Genomic DNA, 20825 nt, shown 5'->3' on the forward strand with positions numbered 1-20825 from the left:
TTTATAGCAATATTAAGAAATCGGCCGAAATTTTTATTGCGTATGCCTACTAAATATTTGTGATAATGTCTAAACATGTAGAATTATATTTTCTAATATCACAGTATTATATAATTTAAAATTCTTAAGATTTTTGATATGTATACTTATAACAAAAAGTTAAAATCGAGATGCTATTCCATTTCCACGGCTATCGGAATGACTTGATAGCGAATCTTTCTTCTTAATGATTGCATTTATGCTTTTTATAAGTAATCTCCCATCACTATTGACAATAGGTAATGACGATAACTTAGGTAATCGAGCCTGCAGTGCAGTTTCTATCGAATGTCTTTGATTATGTTCTATCATTATATCGCCAGAACCAAAATTGTATCTGTAAAAATAAATCATGATACAGCGCGTGCAGAATATTTTATCAAATTATCTAATTATTAAAAATTATTAAATCTTTTCATGTACCGAGGATATTCTATTGCGGCGGAAACGTTAAGAGTACGAACAATAAGATTATAGAGGATTTGCCCATTAAGGAAAGCATCGTCCGAACCAAATACTCCACGTAATCCACATATTTTTTCTTCATAATGAAAAATAATAGGGATAAATGTAGATAAATCCATACTATCGATATTATCTAACAAAAATCCAGCGTCCGTCATATTTCCAGACCCCAAAGGTGAACTTAAACCACTGCATCATTTATAATATATTAATACAATAAAATATAGTTATCTAACAGGTATGTAAATATAAATGATTTGAGCTACTAACGATAAAACGCTAACATATGTTTCTTGCCAATCCATTGCCATAACTCCAGTATATACTTCTCTAATTACTAAAATCGTGATCATGAAGTTAATAGATAATTATGTCTGCTAGTAATAATTAGAGCGATATGACTCACCAGTGGGAGCGACCGAATATATGTGTATCAATGTCTGTGCAACAAGAGCTAACGATTCTATTGTGGACGCGTTTCCTGTCAAAATTGGGAGACTCTCCAATGCCTCAATTACTGGTTGCATAAGAAACACATGTGGAGGATAATAAATTGTATGATGATGTAATGTTGAGCTTTTTGCAATTGTTACAGTGGGTTTATAATTTGCTAATTCTTGCAGTGAATCTTCATGTAAATTACTACTGTGTAGAATTTTATATGACAAAGTACCATTGTATAATACTAGAAGAAAAAATTAAGAAATTTTGATGTAATCTTATTAATTTAAAAAAATCAAGATAAAATAACATGAAAACCTTATTACCTAAAATTGGATTAAATTACAAAAGTAATATACATAAAGTGTACCTTTTACACCATATTCTGCTATAATATCTAATGTGTTAGCAAGTCCATGCAATTGTAATATATCACCTGGATTCAAAGGACCATTATAAAGCATTCCATAATCTGTATTTTTTGCTATTTCATCCACAAGATCCTTAGATACAACAAAACCTTCTCGAGCCAATTTGGCAGAGGGTTCTACTACATCATACCATGGCAGATTGCCATATAATATATGAGCAAATTCTAATCCTTTTAATAGAGCTGGTAAACGAACTCCAGCTTTAGCAAAGAAACCTTTGCCTGTATTACTTGCAAAATCAATAACAATTGGATGGATGTCATTTTTATAATTATATATCATTATATAACCACCTCTGAAAAAAAAAGCATTAAAAAATACAATGTGACCAAGATTTTAATCCATATCTCACCCGCCAAGACCAGTTTTATGAGGTGCTACTACAGTCATACAAATGGTTGCTGCTATTGCAGCATCTATTGCATTGCCTAATTTTCTTAATATTCTAGTACCAATTTGAGAACAATTTGAATAATCTGTGGCAACTGCTCCATGAATACCATGAAGGCTATTCTAAAATAAATGGTATTTTGTTAGAATCTTTTATCACTATATATATTTTTTGTATATATATATTTTTTTTTTATATATTTACTTGTGACATATTTTCAGTATAAAGAATCTGCAACACCAACATAGTAGTGATAGCAAAAGTCAACGCAACAAAGCAGACAATGATAAAATTTAATCCATTGCCACAATAATTACATAATCTATATTTGTAACTTTTTTCTTTCGTCAAAGGACATTCTTCTGTCAGATCTAGAAACATAATTTAAATTATAATCTTTTGTTCTTATTATATTGTATTTCAAATGAATGGAAAACTCTTTGATAATTGTATATCAATTTGTTAGGAAGATTAGAATCAAGGAGATTCAGATAGGCTTAAAAGAGGAATTTTTGATAAATAAACACTAACACTTCTGTATTAAATAATGTTATTAATAAGTTAAAGATATAATACAAAGAAAATAGTTCATATGATGCATATAAATCTCAATTTCGAAAATTAGTAAGTTTAATAGTATGCATGCTAATTAGCGATATTTTCATAAGAATTGTATGAATGCATGCTATAAATATAGAACAATGCAAGAAAATATTTTATATAACACTTACGTGTATTATAATTACTCATTTTATAAAATTCACTATACTATATATCTAATACTATTTTCAAATATTATCTATAATAATAATATCATACACACAGTATTATATTTATTAGTAGTAGAATATCGCAAAAATCAGCGAAAATTATCTTGATTTTGTGAAAGTAAACAAATTGGGATAAAAATGGGAACTAGAAGAAGAATAATAAAGAAGAGGGAGAACTCTCTCTTTAAAAAAAAAGTTTTACTGCCATTTGGGTTGTGTTCAGAAATTCTACTCATAAGATAAATAACATTAAGTTTGACCAATCAAGAGAATTATTTGCTCCTTTTATCGTGATTGGTCAATTAAACACTACTTTACTATACAGGTAAAATTTTTGAATGCATTCCTGTCGATATGAAATCTGAGAGTAATTAAATAAAACGGCGACATATAAAACAAGTTTTTAAAAAATTTGTTTTAGGTAACGGTAAGAACGTTTATAGACTGATGCTCTCGTTAATAATTTAGGAAAGTTTCTTATAAAAATCATTGTATGTAAAGATTTTTTATACACAAATGAAATTTACATTTTTTTAATTTTGTTTGTATAGAAAAAAATTTGAAAAATACATAGAGATGCAAATTTGACAAATTTTTTCAACAAAAATTCTTTAAAATATACTACAAAAATTAGAAATTTTTTTTTGTCTAAAGGAAATAGGTTTAAAAAGATAAAAACATGTTTTTTATGAATTCACATCAAATATATTTCCCAATAAATTATTAAATGAATCATCTTCCCAGTAATTAATAAATTTTTTTCTATGCTGTACATATGAAATATCAAAATTGCACTTGGTTAATTCTACTGAATTATATTGTATATTTGGTCTTATATTGTAATAATTTTCTAAAAATTCTAATACAGATAATTTATCCTGTAAGTTATTGAATAACACTCGATCTTTCTTTGGTAAAATTTTTTCCAACATAAATACCAGATGATGATGAAAACATTGAAATTCAGTTGGAATGGTTGACGTAATATTCAACCAATCTTGAACGCAAACAAGTGGAGTAGTAGAATATCCCGAAAATAATGCTGGATTGTTTAAAATACCTCTAGCAGACATTACTCCTTCGTATCTAGACTCCTTAAATAAAAATTCTGCATTTTCTAAATTTTTTACATCACCATTTGCAACAAGAGGCAACTGTACATAATCTCTAAGAAGCTTTAGATTGTCCAAATCGATTGGTTCATTACGCATCTCAGGAGTTCTTGCATGGACTGTTAAGAATGAAGCACCTGCTTTTTCTAAGATTTGACATAACATTATAGTCTGGCGTATATCCTTTAACAGACGTATTTTTACAGAAACTGTGAATGGTCTTGGAATACGATTTCTGATTTCGTATATCAAATCTCTTACAAGCTCTGGCTTTTTCAACAAATCAGCTCCATATCCTTCTTTGATAGCCCAACGTTGTGGACAACCACAATTTAGATCTACACCATTGCAATATCTATTAATTACAAAATAAATAAAATAAGTATAAAAAGAAGCATTTTCAACATTGATATTATTGCATAGAGATATACATGTAAATAGCTATAATGTATAATAAACTTACGGTGCAACCATTTCTGTGGCACCAACAAAATCATTTACAGTTTTAGCCGCAAATTGGACGATTAATGGTTTATCTTCTTCGTGCGTAGTAAACTCGTTTTCTCTAGCCTTTAAAGATCGGACAAACGAATCGGCTAAGATCATAGGAGTAAAACATATGTCACATCCATATCGTCTTACAAGCGTTCTAAATTGTAATCTATAATCGTATATAGATGAAAAAAAAAAATAATATAATCTACATAAGACATTTGCTTTTAAAAAATGTCATTTTATTGACTCACTTGCTGTATCTAACCATCGGAGCACATATTTTTATCATTCTCGGCTCTTTTAATGTTGCTACTATATCGGTAGTCATTACGATTATTTTCAATAATTATTATTTGGCTTGAAAAAATGATAGTAAACTTTTATGTAAGAGATTTTATTCTATTGGAATTATATATTCAATATATATTGATACATCCATACATCTGTATTTTATTTTATATACAAATGTAATAAGCATAAAGTATAAAGATCATATAGGAAAAAGTGATTTTAAATCGTGAACGCATGCGCACTTCTATCACTTAAGTACACATAATATCCGATAGGCGAATGCTCTTCTAGTATTGTGCAGTTTTGGGTTCTTTCCATGTTGTTCGATGTAACGACACGATGGGTAAGAGATACAATTATATTCGTATCAATGCAAATCCATGTTTTATCGTTACAATATTGCGATGAGCCATCGATATTGCGTGAATCAAATGTCTTTGTTTCGGAAGAAAATATTATTTTTGTATTTTTATATTTCATTTATAAAAAACTTTGCTTCGAAGACATCGGTGCCAAACAACGATGTTACATGATAATTTGTGTTACGATTTATATTTATATTTATTTAACAATGAATGGCATTGATAAAAATAGATATATATTAATTATCGGGATAGTTATAATCTATTACAGTTCAATATAAGAGCAAGATCAAGTTCCATGGTATCAATGTGACATACTTGGTTAAATTAAAATATTTCGTTGTGAGAGAGAAAGAAAGATACAATTCATATTTTTTATCAATATTGCATTACAGGTATCTCTCGGGATCATTGGCATAAAAGGCGAGCTACTGGTGGGAAGAGAAAGCCTCTTCGTAAGAAGAGGAAGTTTGAATTAGGACGTCCGGCTGCAAATACCAAGCTTGGACCTCAGCGAATTCATACTGTAAGTTTAAATTTAACTAATGACAAATAAATTGTAAAAATGAGAGTATCACACAATAATTGAGTATAAATATTTCAAAACTGGTTTCTATAGTGATTATAGGCATTATTATATCAAAGATATCTATATTATTACAATTATTTATAGAATAGTATTTTTTTTTAATAATGTATTAACGCTTTCGTGATGACTTTCTTATTTATTCTGAGTTTTATGGTTGACCACAATTTTATAATACTCCCTAATTTAAATTTTAATTGTATAACATTTAAAGTTTAAATCAGAATTGTTTAAATTTAGTTATAAATATCTTATATGTCAGGTTCGTACACGAGGAGGTAATAAGAAATACAGAGCTCTTAGATTGGATACAGGAAACTTTTCCTGGGGCTCTGAATGTAGTACCAGAAAAACTCGTATCATTGATGTCGTTTACAATGCATCAAACAATGAATTAGTAAGAACCAAAACTTTGGTGAAAAATGCCATTGTCACTATTGATGCCACACCGTTCAGACAATGGTATGAGGGTCATTATGCTCTTCCATTGGGTCGTAAAAGAGGTGCTAAATTGGTAAGTATTGAAATATATGCTTGATTTAGATGATTTAGATATATAGAATGTTAGAATGAAGTAACATAAACTATAATTGTTTTTCTAGACAGAAGCTGAGGAGGAAGTATTGAATAAAAAGCGTTCCAAGAAGGCTGAAGCTAAATACAAAGCTAGGCAGCGATTTGCCAAGGTTGAACCTGCGTTAGAAGAACAATTTGCAACGGGACGTGTCCTTGGTATGAATATTTTATTTTGCCACAATATAATTTTTTACAAAATATAAATAGTATTTATTAATATGTTTTTCTTGAATATCAGCATTTTTTATCAAGCATTAAAGAAGATTGTTTATAATATTTTACAAAATACTTTTTATTGTCTTACTTTATGTTCTTGTATTTTGAATTTGATAAAAATGATAGTTTATTTCAATTTTAGCTTGCATAGCGAGCAGACCTGGTCAATGTGGTCGAGCTGATGGCTACATCTTGGAAGGCAAAGAACTTGAATTCTATATGAGGAAGATTAAAAGCAAGAAAGCTAAATAAGTACATAATTATGGGCCATTAATAAAAAAAACATCTTGATATACAAAATCTGTATCTGTTATTACATTTCCTAAAGAGACCTAAAATTCCTAAAATTATAAAATTGTTAAGGAAATTATTTTGTGTTCGTGCGTATACCTAAAATTAATTAAAAAGATGTCAATTTTTAATTTGTCATCTGCATTGAATAGCAAAGATAGAAACTCTAATCGGAATGTCATCAAGAGCCCTCTTGTAATCCGCCATTTTTTATTTTGTCATGGTGAAATTCTGATTAGAAGATTTATATCCTATTGACTGTTCACTGACAGAGGGCGTTAAAAGAGTTATTGCTGAATTTGATCAACAGCTTCTATCTATAGTATTTCATAATCTCGGATTTTCTTCAGTGCACCCTGCACTCTGCATCGAAGTGTTAATGCAGTACTTTCAGATTGTTTTCACATTTGTACGTTGCTATAAGTTGCTTATACGTTAAATTGAGCTCGTACAAAGATTATCTTTGGCCAAAATGAGCAATATATTTGCTCTTGAAGACGGTAAGTGAATTAAAACGATAAGATTAAGGATATAGAGATAATTAAATAAAAAAAACGTTTATAAATGCTTTTATTTACCTATAATTTACCGGTTAAAATCACTAATCTACAATTTCTAGATCATAAAAGAAAACCTTTTCTATTTTAGATCAATATGATGATGAGGATGCGGAAGAAATTTCGTCGAAACTTTGGCAAGAAGCCTGTTGGATTCTTATTAACGCCTACTTTGATGAGAAGGGACTTGTACGGCAACAACTAGATAGTTTTGACGAGTTCATCGAAATGTCTGTTCAACGCATAGTAGAAGATTCACCGCAAATTGATTTGCAAGCAGAAGCACAACACACTACAGGCGTAATAGAAAATCCTGTGAGACATTTATTGAAATTTGAACAAATTTATTTATCTAAGCCAACTCATTGGGAGAAAGACGGTGCACCATCTCCTATGATGCCTAATGAAGCCAGATTGAGAAATTTAACATATTCCGCGCCATTATATGTAGATATTACTAAAACTATTGTAAAGGATGGCGAGGACCCCGTTGAAACGCAGCATCAGAAGACATTTATTGGCAAAATACCAATTATGTTAAGATCAAAATATTGCTTGCTCGCTGGCTTATCCGATCGTGATTTAACGGAATTAAATGAATGCCCGTTAGATCCCGGTGGATATTTCATTATTAATGGTTCGGAAAAGGTTCTTATTGCTCAAGAGAAAATGGCGACAAATACTGTTTACGTATTCAGCATGAAAGATGGTAAATATGCTTACAAGGCGGAAATCAGATCGTGTTTGGAACATAGTTCGCGACCTACTTCAACGTTATGGATTAATATGATGGCTAAGAGTGGTGCTAGTATTAAAAAGTCTGCTATAGGTCAACGCATCATTGCCATCATTCCATACATCAAACAGGAAATACCTATAATGGTAGTCTTTCGAGCTCTTGGATTTGTAGCTGACCGCGATATCCTCGAACATATTATTTACGATTTCGACGATCCGGAAATGATGGAAATGGTCAAGCCATCTTTAGATGAAGCTTTTGTTATACAGGAACAAAATGTCGCCTTAAATTTTATCGGTACGAGAGGTGCTAAGCCAGGTGTAACTAAGGAAAAGCGGATTAAGTACGCTAGAGAAATATTACAAAAGGAGATGCTGCCACATGTTGGCATAAGCGATTTTTGTGAAACTAAAAAGGCTTATTTCCTTGGTTACATGGTACACAGATTATTATCAGCATCTTTAGGACGAAGAGAACTAGACGATCGTGATCATTACGGCAATAAGAGATTGGATTTGGCTGGGCCTTTGCTAGCGTTTCTATTTCGTGGGTTATTTAAAAATCTAATGAAAGAAGTACGTTTGTATGCACAGAAATTTATAGATCGGGGAAAAGACTTTAATCTCGAATTGGCTATTAAGACAAAAATTATCACTGACGGCCTAAGATATTCGCTCGCTACGGGAAATTGGGGCGATCAGAAGAAAGCGCATCAGGCAAGAGCGGGCGTATCACAAGTATTGAATAGATTGACTTTCGCATCGACGTTATCGCACTTGAGACGAGTAAACTCTCCTATTGGAAGAGATGGTAAACTTGCCAAACCACGTCAATTACACAATACATTATGGGGTATGCTTTGCCCTGCGGAAACTCCCGAGGGTGCTGCTGTAGGATTGGTAAAAAATTTAGCTCTGATGGCTTATATAAGTGTCGGCTCGCAGCCTTCTCCTATTCTCGAATTCTTGGAGGAGTGGTCCATGGAGAACCTCGAAGAAATAGCACCGAGCGCTATCGCCGATGCTACGAAGATATTTGTAAATGGATGCTGGGTTGGCATTCACAGAGATCCGGATCAATTAATGGCTACTTTACGCAAATTGAGAAGACAGATGGACATTATTGTGTCAGAAGTATCCATGATTCGTGATATCAGGGATCGTGAAATAAGAATATACACAGATGCTGGAAGGATCAGTAGGCCTTTGCTCATAGTGGAAGGACAGAATCTGCTATTGAAAAAGAGACACATTGATATGTTGAAAGAAAGAGATTATAATAATGATGGGTGAGCGCTTGATATGATTCATTTGCTTTTTAATTGATGCAGCGATGTACATTAATTTATCTTATGTTACAGCTGGCAAGAGTTAGTAGGTAGTGGTGTAGTAGAATATATAGATACACTGGAAGAAGAAACTGTTATGATAGCCATGTCACCTGATGATCTTAAACAAGAAAAAGAATATGCATATTGTACAACGTACACGCACTGTGAAATTCATCCAGCGATGATTTTGGGCGTATGCGCTTCTATTATACCATTCCCCGATCATAATCAAAGTCCTAGAAATACTTATCAGGTATCTAATCCGATTCGTTATATATATATTTTTTCTTTTGACTTTTCCGCCTGTTTACGACATATAATATGTAAAAACGGCCTTATCATTTTCCAGAGCGCTATGGGTAAACAAGCTATGGGTGTATATATAACAAATTTTCACGTGCGGATGGATACTTTAGCTCACGTACTGTATTATCCTCACAAACCTTTGGTCACGACAAGATCCATGGAATATCTTAGGTTCCGTGAATTACCAGCGGGTATCAATAGCATCGTCGCGATCTTATGTTACACGGGATATAATCAAGAAGATAGCGTTATTTTGAATGCGAGCGCTGTCGAAAGAGGCTTCTTTAGATCGGTGTTTTATCGCTCTTACAAGGAAGCTGAATCGAAAAAAATTGGCGATCAGGAAGAACAATTTGAGAAACCTTCACGTTTAACTTGCCAAGGAATGCGTAATGCCATATACGATAAATTGGATGACGACGGAATTATTGCTCCTGGTATTCGAGTATCGGGCGATGATGTAATTATAGGAAAAACAATTACTTTGCCAGAAACAGACGACGAGGTAAATTGATTATTTCCTTTAATAACAAATATCATTATTGGATTAATAAAGATAATAAGACAATATTTTATCTTTTTTTCGTGTATGCAGTTAGATAGTACGACAAAACGTTTCACAAAACGGGATGCTTCGACTTTCTTACGAAACAGTGAGACTGGCATAGTCGATCAAGTAATGTTGACATTGAATAGTGAAGGATACAAATTTTGCAAGATTCGAGTACGTAGCGTACGTATTCCACAAATTGGTGACAAATTCGCGTCGCGTCACGGACAAAAGGGTACATGCGGCATTCAGTATAGGCAAGAAGATATGCCGTTCTCATGCGAGGGTCTTACCCCCGATATTATTATTAACCCCCATGCTATCCCTTCTCGTATGACTATCGGTCACTTGATAGAGTGCATACAGGGGAAAGTGTCTGCCAATAAAGGTAATACAGCTTTCATTTCAGTTTAAATAAAATACAGTATTCTAAGATATATATCATATATATGATTCTAATGTATATTCTTAGGAGAGATTGGTGATGCTACCCCGTTTAATGATGCCGTGAATGTACAAAAGATTTCTACGCTTTTACAAGAATATGGTTACCAGTTGCGAGGAAATGAAGTGATGTACAATGGACACACAGGTCGCAAGATTAATGCGCAAGTCTTTTTAGGACCGACGTATTACCAACGTTTGAAACATATGGTAGACGATAAAATTCATAGTAGAGCGAGAGGTCCTGTGCAAATTTTAGTTAGACAACCTATGGAAGGTCGAGCAAGGTAATTACGCACATATTGCTCTCTAATATAATTTAATATACTGTCCTATATAAATATCTACGTATCGATATATTTGTATAGGGATGGAGGACTTCGTTTCGGAGAGATGGAGCGGGATTGTCAAATTTCTCATGGTGCGGCACAATTTCTGCGAGAACGTCTCTTTGAAGTATCAGATCCGTATCGAATTCATATCTGTAATTTCTGTGGCTTAATTGCCATAGCAAATTTACGAAACAATACCTTTGAATGTAAAGGATGTAAAAACAAGACACAGATTTCTCAAATTAGACTACCGTATGCAGCAAAGTTGCTCTTCCAGGAACTCATGGCAATGAATATTGCACCCAGACTTATGATACATTGATATCTTTGCTTTATTCTATATATAAATTAAATGTCTAATTATATACAGATTGTATACAATATTATGTAATAAAATAGGTGGATTAATTGGTAAAGTTTTTTATATATTTTTAGCAAAATGTTACGATCAAGAAATATTTATTAAAACAAAATATATAACAGTATTTTGTCATATATTAAACTTCTATGATATTTTAGATTTTTGCAATATTTTACTAGTTATTAATATGTTACATGTATGAAGCGCTAACCCATATTCTTAATATTGATCAGTTTTTTGCGAATTATAATTTGATTGTTCGATAATTGATTCTAAAAGTATTTATACACATACATTATAAAGGCACACACTCACATATATGCATATCTTCATATAATAAAAATAACTTATATGTATACATATGCATAGATTATATATGTATATGATATATATATATATATATATATATATATATATATATATAATTTTTTTTTTTAAATTATGTCTTTAGTACTGTATGAACAAGAATCTCAAAAGTTACAAATAGTCTCAAAAGATGTAATCTCTATACATATCTACATAAAATATACATGGAAATTGCCAATTTAATGTGTTATTCTGTTGAAAATTATTTCCAAAAAGAAAAAAGATATTGTATAACATGAAAGCTTTATGAAAATAATCCAATATAATATTATTGAAACATTAATGATTCAAAGTTCTTACATGACATACATCTAAGATACAGAATTTTGCTCTGCAGACAGGGCAAGTACACTTGGAGGACAACCATGTTTCTGGTGCATTCTCATCTTGTCTCGAAGCAAACCTGCTTAAATAATAATGATTATAAGAATATACTTTATCTGCACGATTTAGCATAAGAATAATTGAAAATAATGACAAATAAAAGATATTAACCATTTTGCCATACATTCTATACACCACATTGGACGGCAATAACATGTCGTGCAGCCGTCAGAGTCTCTATTTTCGGCGCTGCTGCATAATCTGTTCAATTTTATATTTGAGGATGTTTGCATGCATCCAATACATTGATCCAATTCCTATTATTTATATATATATATATATATGTAACGAATGAATAACTAAAGAATTTCAAGAGAAAGAATTAAATAATTGAACGAGTAACAGCCGCGCCAAAATTTGATACCTGGGCAGTATCATAGAATGGATTTCTATTAACTTCTTCTTTGAAAGTATCGATAAATCTGTCAAGCAAAGTTCTGTGGAATGTTATATTTTGCAGTACAATAATTGGTCGCGAAACTTTATCTTGTAGATCCTTGAAATCCAATGCGTTTAATCTTATATCGAAAGCTTCTGCCATTGCCCGTGTGGGTTTTACCTGCAAAAACATGCACATAAGATTCTATCAATTTAAACACTAATTTATATATATATTATTATTATTATACCTGTATATTGATAAATTGAACTTGATCTCTTGTTGTTGGTGACATCAAGTGCGTATCGCTCTTATTCACAATTAGGGTTGCATCGCTTTGATGTGCCACTTGTAATTTATAAGGCGTAATTTTAATAATCCAATTGTCTGTTGCTACAATACGAGTTATGCTACTTGTGACAATAACAATTTTATCTACTCTAAAATAAAATTGTACTATTTTAGTATAAATCAAGGTACTTACAATGCCATTTAGAAATCATTAATAAATAAGAGTTAGTATTTTTTTGGACTGAACCTTCGATATTCTACATTAATGTCAGAGGCGACTGATATCCATGACATATTATTATTACTGTATACAGAAAGATTTTGCGCTATCGGATGTGTGGCCCAATCGTGTGCAGACCATTCAAAGACCTTATTCAATATATAAAGAGGACCGATCGTGAAGCAAAGAACGACTAATAGCCCAAAAAAATTCCCACCAGCCAGGAATAATCTCGCGGCGTCTACATGACCGAAGAAAATTAATCCTAAAATATAGCCTGAGGAAAAAGAGAAAAAAGAAAAAAAAGAAGATTACATACATGAATCTGTGAAAACTTAAAACGATTGAGAAACAAGACAATTAAGCCTAAGATAAAAATATGTCTATTACCTAAAGGGAGCATGGAGTGTACGAGTAACGTAACTACGCTTCTTCTAATATGATATTGTATAAAAAACTCATTCTCGCTACCGAGCCAACCAGCGAAAATGTCTTTGACGGTCAGTCCAGCCGAGACGAACTCCGTTGGCGGATAGACGATACATCCGGACATCAAGATATAAAATAAAGTGTAAAAAATTAAAGCGGACATTGCTTTTTCATTTAGGAAGAGACTTCTGACAACCAATGGATGACGATCTATTTAAAGATGCACTGCAATATGTATTTTGTAAATTCTTTCAGCACACGATTTTTTTTTTAATTAAAAGCGTAACAATGAGTCTGTTCGTTTTAGCTGAACTGGCTGCACTAATTCAGAGTTTATCTTTTTCTCTCCATATTGGAAAGAAAGAGATAAACTCTGAACTAGTGCAGCTAGTTCAGCTAAAACGAACAGACCCAATAACACGACAATAGGTTACATTCAGTGTATTCCTTTACAGCATGTCGACAAGATCACTGAGCCACAATTAAGAGTTCACGAAATTCGGTAGCTGATAAAACCGATTCAGTCTAGAACAAGATGATAAACAAAATTTCGAATTCTTTTGTACAACGTTGGATATATTCGCTTGTTTGTATTATATATTAGGATTCTACACGCATCGATATTTCCATATAATTATAGGTTAGACTGAACCTAGTCTATGCTGTTAATATCGTAAACTTAATTATCGACATCTCGAATAAAAATTTATCTGCGATTGTAACATAGTTTAAATTAATTCCGCCAGGTCATTCATGCAGACAAAGCGTATACCATCAGTTACAAAATGTATGTATTTAGAAAAAGACGCTTTCAAACATTTTATATATATACATATATATATATATATGCAAAAAATACGAGTATTTAGCGTAGCTTTTGTATCCAATAAGCAAGAAATAACATCTATCAGTTTCAAAATATGTACTTTTTATATATATTATTGATATCACATCAAACAGTGATCAAACTATAGAAAACATTCAAAAAGTATTCGGGCTATAATTCTACAATAATTTTACAATATTTGAAAAGATTATACTATCTCTCAGGTAACATTTTCTAAATATTTACGAAATATTTTATTAGAACGTTCAAACAATACACGTATAAACACATTTTAAAATGTTGAACTAACATTTATTCTTTTACTTTTATTGTATGTGTTGGGGAGTAAGGTGTTGTAATAAATTTTATTATTTTAATTAATCATATCATAATAAATTTTATTATTTTAATTTATCATCACAAAATAATGAATATAGAATTGATTTTGTGTAAAAAATTATTCTCAGCGTTCTCAAAAGAGCATCAAAATACCGTTCCAGGTTGCACTACACGCGCTCTAACAAATGATGAAATTGTTCGTTCGAAGGTTCGTTACACGTTCACAGGAAGTTACGCGATTATTGCCGCGGCCTACTCTTCATTGAGAATACGAACGTCGCCAGTTTCCCTGGCCTTATAAGGCTACTCGCTGCACCTACTATCTATCATTACCCATGTGTCTCGCTCCATCATATGCTCACTTGATTGACCTGATAAATAGACAACACATCCACTTTAATTTATCCACAATAAAGGTAGCAAATTTATATCAAATCGAAAAACAAATTTTATTTGATAAATCTATTACTATAAAGATTTGGAATTAAATCTTTTATTAATTATTCTTTTATCACAAATATCATATATTTTGCTTAAATCTATTGTTTTATTATGAGGAAAAAGGAGGAAAGCAAAAAGCTAAAAATCCATTGATTCATCTTCTTTGTCCTTATTCATCTTTAAAAATTTAAGAATATAATTCATATTTTCGTATATATTGCATTTGTAAATTGTAAGTAATTTGCAAATATATAAAGATTTAAAAGTGCTATATATTATTAATCTCTAATATGATAGATTTTTATATAAAATATTATCATAAATTATTGATCCTTTAAAATTACATTCTCTTTCACTTCCAAATAAATTAATAAAAAACTTTAGTTACATTTTACTATCTTATTTATTATACTATATCTTATGGCAATAAATTTTTATGAAAAATATAACTAAAATATGATAATATTTACTAAATATTTCACGGATCTAATGCTGATAATTCGCATCGCACACGAGCAGTTCCAATATTATTTTATTTTTTGTAAAATAATCGTTCATACAAAGGATACAATAGAAACATCATAAGAACACGACTCTAACATAAGACGGAAAGGTACATATGTATACACGCTTATACGTATATACGTAAACACGTATGTACGTTTAATAGCTATGGAGTTCGTTGCTCTCTACGATATTTCCAGCACTGTATTCTCTAAAATTGTCTCGCTCGTTTAAATCGTTTAGAGACTTGTGAAAATTCTTTTGATTTATTTTTTGTGTCTTTTTTTTCAGAAAACGTACAAAAATAAGCCGCCAGAAAAGTAAATCGCAATGTACAAATGCAGAAATATTGCATGACAGAATGATCCAAATATATCTAAGGAAGTCAAGTACAACCAGTCTATATGTAAACGACGTTTTTAGAACGTCTTTATGTTGTTGTCTATCGCTAATTAAAATTGCAAAAAAAGTGATTGAACTTTATAATATTCACATGATTACGTTAATTGTAAATGTGATTGCGTAATCCTACTCCTACGTAGCCGGATGCGAAGCATGACGAGTATCATTAGATGGGCAGTGTGCGCTCTTGGAGCAACAAGCGTAAATCGGGTACAAACCGAGGCTATAAAAGATCGTCGTTCCCGATTTGTCCGGCTCAGTAAGTTAAGATCGTTCGAAGGAGCTACATCGCCAGCTTCGTTCAAACGGAAACACATTATTGACATAGATTGACGCAAAAGGTCTTCATCGCGCAATTCGATAAACATTTCTCAAGATGGTAAGAGATATTTCTTTCAAAATATAATATATATATATAATATACGTTTGAGTATAATATTAACTCTACGTTCTCTTCCTATATATTTTCTATAAGTAAAAAAAACGTATAAAAGTACAACTTTTATTATCATTATTCGAAAAAAATAAGCTCAATTCAAGATTCTTTTACACTGGTCAAGGTCGCGATCCGTCTAGCGCTTCTCGGTTGGCGCAAGTAACGACTGCGGACACATTTGCATTACGTTGTAGCTATTTTTAGAATGAAAAATTCGCATGTAATGCAACAAATACTTCGTATGATTCGTCTTTATCAACAACGCAAAAGAAGTTCGCGACAATTTCGCTGAGTTATTTCAGGATTAACAGCTGCATTCTATTTTCACTCAATCTGATTTGTATAATATTCTAGATGTACATATATATAACAATTCGTATTATATTCGACAGTATAAATATATTTATTATTCGATAGCGGTTTAAAAAAAAATCTTTTAATAAAAAGTGGATCAGACTCAAATCGAAACGCTATTGCGATACATCTTGTAATATTTTATTTACAGCGTGAATGCATATCCGTCCATGTAGGCCAGGCTGGAGTACAAATTGGAAATGCTTGCTGGGAATTGTATTGCTTGGAACATGGTATTCAACCCGACGGACAAATGCCATCAGATAAGATTCTGGGTGGCGGTGATGACAGTTTCAATACCTTCTTCAGCGAAACCGGCGCTGGAAAGCATGTACCTCGAGCTGTATTCGTCGATCTCGAGCCTACTGTCGTGGGTAAGTTGTGCGATAAATATATCAATATTATATTATTACTATTGTATGATTTAAGACGGAGTGAAAAGTGAAATTGAAACTTTCCAATCTTCTTTTAGACGAGGTGCGCACAGGCACGTATCGACAACTGTTCCATCCGGAGCAATTGATCACCGGCAAAGAGGATGCCGCCAACAATTATGCGCGCGGCCACTACACAATTGGCAAAGAGATAGTGGACCTGGTTCTGGATCGCGTTCGCAAACTGGCAGATCAATGTACGGGACTACAGGGTTTTCTGATCTTCCACTCGTTCGGCGGCGGTACCGGCTCTGGTTTCACGTCCCTGCTGATGGAACGACTGTCGGTCGACTATGGTAAAAAATCGAAGCTCGAGTTTGCTATTTATCCGGCACCCCAAGTCTCGACGGCCGTCGTCGAACCGTACAACTCGATCCTCACAACGCACACCACTCTCGAGCACTCTGACTGCGCATTTATGGTGGACAACGAGGCCATATACGATATTTGCAGACGTAATTTAGACATCGAACGACCAACCTACACTAATTTGAATCGACTGATCGGTCAAATCGTATCCTCGATCACGGCCTCGCTGCGCTTCGACGGCGCGCTCAATGTTGATTTAACGGAATTCCAGACGAATCTGGTACCCTATCCGAGAATTCATTTTCCTCTGGTTACCTATGCCCCCGTCATATCTGCGGAAAAAGCCTATCACGAACAACTCTCGGTTGCCGAGATAACAAACGCCTGTTTTGAGCCTGCAAATCAGATGGTCAAATGCGATCCGCGTCACGGAAAATATATGGCGTGCTGCATGTTATACAGAGGCGACGTAGTACCAAAGGACGTTAATGCAGCGATTGCGACCATCAAAACCAAGCGCAGTATACAATTCGTCGATTGGTGCCCCACGGGATTTAAGGTTGGCATCAATTATCAGCCACCGACCGTAGTTCCCGGAGGGGATCTCGCCAAGGTCCAGCGCGCCGTATGTATGCTCTCTAATACGACAGCAATTGCTGAGGCTTGGGCACGGCTCGATCACAAATTTGATCTCATGTACGCAAAGAGAGCCTTTGTGCATTGGTACGTCGGTGAAGGGATGGAGGAGGGCGAATTCTCGGAAGCGCGAGAGGATCTCGCCGCCTTGGAGAAGGACTATGAGGAAGTCGGTATGGACTCCATCGATGGCGAGGGAGATGCTGCGGATGAATATTAAAGATTCCTATTCTCTTATATGTTCTTATCATGCGCTCTTGCCAATTATTAATTATTTTCTTATCACTTTTCTTTTTGCCTAATATCCGAAACTCAAAGCAATCTGCTACGATAATTTTATTTTCTATTTCTGATTCAATTTTTTAGATATCTTGTGATATATATACAATTTTCAAGGAGAATATTTGCTGTGTTAAAATATCACTCGATTGCTTGAATAAATAGCGCTATTAAGAGATGTATATATAAGCACACATCTAAAAATATTTTCTTATATATTTTGTAATATTATTTATATATTATATCAACCATTACAATAATAGATTGCATTAATATATACGTCTTCGATCATACAATTATTATCAATTATTACATGATACGCGAATACGGATGGGAAGAAAAGGTGAGAAAAAAAAGTGGAAAATGAGCGAATTTTTTCGTAGATGTCTAGTCAGCGTATAAAACATCATGCGATCTCGCAATGAATCTACAGAAAACGCGAAACGTGAATTCGATTAAATCACGAGCTCGCAATTTGTCATGTTGTAGATAGATAGATATAATGATAATGATGATAATTGAGAGTTGATCTTATATAATAATATAATACTCTCTATTAATAGTAATATAATATTTTTAATAATAAAGAGCAAATAATAATAATAATAATAATAATAATAATAATAATAATAGCGAAAGTAAATAAATCATTAACACATTAATTTCACTTTCAATAAAACAATATAAAATAAAATATAACGTCAATATTGCCACCTCGCGTAAACATTGATAAAAATTTTTAAAGCAATGTGCACATACGTGTATTTTATTTTTCATTGTCTTGTTATCTATTCGCTTAGTCTTTCTAGCCACCTCGAGTATGAACGATTTATAATCAGAACACACTCTTTCTCTTTCTCTCTCTTCTTCTCTCTGACAGAATAGTATACTATTTTACTTTAATACCTTTACTTTAATACCTTATATTTCTCGGAGATCTATGTATAATACGAATTGCATTATACATAATCATACATAATCGCACGTTATTATACATATCTCATATATAGATAGTTTAACGCAGATTTTATTTGTACAAAATATATATGTTGTAAGTGATCGCGATCAATTATGAATAACGTAATCATTAGTGTTCAAATTATCGATTTGAACAACATTCCTCGATAGCTTCAACAAGCTAAATAAATACAGAGAAGAAAAACGATAATCGTTCCGTAACTTTGAACGCTCTTTATAAAATGCTTTGTTTAATTAAAAGTTTGTTTAACCACTTCAAAACTCTAAAAAAATTCTTATACTTAATCCGACTTGTTGAAGTTATTTCAAAAAACTGTTATTCAACCGCAAGTGACATGCAAATGATCAAAGCAGTTCAAAGAGAATCACTCAATTATCGTAAGGACGATAAAGAATGAGAATGACATTTCTCGAATACTAATTGTAAGACTATTCGACTGGTAAAAACATAAGAGCACGTTTTTTACATCAATGAGTAATTGATTTTCTAATTAAAAAAGGAAAACAAAGGAAAAAAAATCATACACCGTTTCAAGCTCTCTTTCTATATATATATATATATATATATATATATATATATATATATATATATATATATATATATATATATATATATATATATAATATATATATATATATATGATACAACAAATACTCGCTATAACAAATTTCGATTAGAAATGTTAAAGTCATTTCGTCATGTCCAATAAAAAAAAGTATTTGTTGAAAGCGCTTTATCTTGATTCCATGCTGGGATCGATTTTAATTTTACCGTAGTTATATCTTTCAATGAATATATATATGAATTTATCGAGATCATGTTTTTAAAATTGATAAACAGATAAATATTGCCGTGAATTCTTTGCTTACTGTCAACATTACACTATTTTATCGAGTTATGTTGACATCAGCATCAATCTATAATTTTAAAAAAAGAAAAGGTTCTCAGCAACAAATGCGTAATCAACAAGAATATCAATACGGCACAAATTACTTTGCACAGAATATCAATCACGAAGACGAATACACCAATCCGGGACATCAGAGGCAATTCTATTGTCAGGGATGCTTTTAATAGAGACACAGTTGCGTCTTTGCAGACGAGAGATCTATATCCTTGTGACAATCTCTCGCATGCCAACATTGAATTTTAGAACACAGCCTTTCGCATGCATTTCTATATTTTTTATTACGATAACGCTGACCGTATCGCCCAGTGGAATCTATAAATTATTCGAAATATATTTCATATATCTTCCAATTAATTCGCGCGCGTAAAGTTTGCGACGTAAACTCTATTACATACCTTGTTCTGCGAAAGAAGATTAAATACCTTTCTCCTAATCTAAGATTACCAATACTAATGAAAGAATAGAGAGAGATAGTTTTGAGATAGAGGAAAAAGTAGAAGCAAATTAGCAACGATGAGACCACAATAGTAACAACGTCGACAACAATGACGAAAATGACTGTGACAATGAGAATGATGACGAAAATGATAGTGACGATATAACGACGATGATGAGAACGATGATAAAAATTGTGATGATAATAAAAATGAAGATGATGACGGCAATGACGGCGATGAAGGATAACGACAACGACGACATCGACGATGAGCAAATTGAACAGGAAGAGGATGATGAGGACGACGAGGACGATGGCAACGGCAACTGTGTTAATATCGGCGAATAAAATAACGAACACGGCAATAATGATGACGCCTCTCTATC

At 32.5% G+C, this 20825-nt stretch overlaps 7 protein-coding genes across 11 annotated transcripts; 4 read left to right on the forward strand and 3 right to left on the reverse strand.

Annotated features, from left to right (window-relative positions):
* Positions 1-120: 120 nt before the first annotated feature.
* On the reverse strand, positions 121-2692 carry LOC126857489 (glutathione hydrolase 7-like). Of its 2 annotated transcripts, none has more exons than XM_050606949.1 (8): positions 2499-2692; positions 1972-2138; positions 1729-1889; positions 1316-1671; positions 911-1189; positions 775-841; positions 463-693; positions 121-376 (listed from the first exon to the last, which is right to left on the reverse strand). In XM_050606949.1, the coding sequence occupies exons 1-8, from the start codon at positions 2515-2517 to the stop codon at positions 160-162; spliced, it is 1497 nt and encodes a 498-aa protein (XP_050462906.1). In that variant the 5' UTR covers positions 2518-2692; the 3' UTR covers positions 121-159. The 2 variants fall into 2 exon arrangements, with proteins under 2 accessions (XP_050462906.1, XP_050462907.1); XM_050606950.1 differs by having other exon boundaries at positions 2591-2609.
* Positions 2693-3223: 531 nt separating this feature from the next.
* LOC126857404 (tRNA-dihydrouridine(20a/20b) synthase [NAD(P)+]-like) lies at positions 3224-4592 on the reverse strand. Its single transcript, XM_050606788.1, has 3 exons — positions 4396-4592; positions 4113-4310; positions 3224-4004 (listed from the first exon to the last, which is right to left on the reverse strand). The coding sequence occupies exons 1-3, from the start codon at positions 4470-4472 to the stop codon at positions 3224-3226; spliced, it is 1056 nt and encodes a 351-aa protein (XP_050462745.1). The 5' UTR covers positions 4473-4592.
* A 90-nt stretch (positions 4593-4682) lies between these two features.
* On the forward strand, positions 4683-6475 carry LOC126857384 (40S ribosomal protein S8). The gene is made up of 5 exons (XM_050606751.1): positions 4683-4778; positions 5193-5323; positions 5646-5897; positions 5986-6115; positions 6318-6475. Exons 1-5 carry the CDS (start codon positions 4775-4777, stop codon positions 6425-6427), a joined length of 627 nt encoding a protein of 208 aa, XP_050462708.1. The 5' UTR covers positions 4683-4774; the 3' UTR covers positions 6428-6475.
* Positions 6476-6777: 302 nt separating this feature from the next.
* Positions 6778-11140, forward strand: LOC126857390 (DNA-directed RNA polymerase II subunit RPB2). The gene is made up of 7 exons (XM_050606764.1): positions 6778-6966; positions 7115-9050; positions 9123-9345; positions 9442-9903; positions 9994-10336; positions 10421-10679; positions 10761-11140. The coding sequence occupies exons 1-7, from the start codon at positions 6939-6941 to the stop codon at positions 11044-11046; spliced, it is 3537 nt and encodes a 1178-aa protein (XP_050462721.1). The 5' UTR covers positions 6778-6938; the 3' UTR covers positions 11047-11140.
* Positions 11141-11534: 394 nt separating this feature from the next.
* Positions 11535-13779, reverse strand: LOC126857392 (E3 ubiquitin-protein ligase TM129). Of its 4 annotated transcripts, none has more exons than XM_050606769.1 (7): positions 13608-13779; positions 13116-13379; positions 12753-13002; positions 12465-12654; positions 12200-12394; positions 11947-12092; positions 11535-11857 (listed from the first exon to the last, which is right to left on the reverse strand). In XM_050606769.1, exons 2-7 carry the CDS (start codon positions 13315-13317, stop codon positions 11731-11733), a joined length of 1110 nt encoding a protein of 369 aa, XP_050462726.1. In that variant the 5' UTR covers positions 13318-13379; positions 13608-13779; the 3' UTR covers positions 11535-11730. The 4 variants fall into 4 exon arrangements, with proteins under 4 accessions (XP_050462726.1, XP_050462724.1, XP_050462723.1 ...); XM_050606767.1 differs by having other exon boundaries at positions 13116-13364; positions 13589-13779; XM_050606766.1 differs by having other exon boundaries at positions 13589-13779.
* A 2078-nt stretch (positions 13780-15857) lies between these two features.
* Positions 15858-18393, forward strand: LOC126857391 (tubulin alpha-1 chain-like). Its single transcript, XM_050606765.1, has 3 exons — positions 15858-16045; positions 16608-16830; positions 16929-18393. Exons 1-3 carry the CDS (start codon positions 16043-16045, stop codon positions 18053-18055), a joined length of 1353 nt encoding a protein of 450 aa, XP_050462722.1. The 5' UTR covers positions 15858-16042; the 3' UTR covers positions 18056-18393.
* A 1654-nt stretch (positions 18394-20047) lies between these two features.
* Positions 20048-20787, forward strand: LOC126857495 (uncharacterized). The gene is made up of 2 exons (XM_050606958.1): positions 20048-20139; positions 20532-20787. The coding sequence occupies exons 1-2, from the start codon at positions 20048-20050 to the stop codon at positions 20785-20787; spliced, it is 348 nt and encodes a 115-aa protein (XP_050462915.1).
* Positions 20788-20825: the final 38 nt, after the last annotated feature.

This window comes from Cataglyphis hispanica, chromosome 21 (genome assembly GCF_021464435.1).
Source record: "Cataglyphis hispanica isolate Lineage 1 chromosome 21, ULB_Chis1_1.0, whole genome shotgun sequence".
Classification (NCBI taxonomy): domain Eukaryota; kingdom Metazoa; phylum Arthropoda; class Insecta; order Hymenoptera; family Formicidae; genus Cataglyphis; species Cataglyphis hispanica.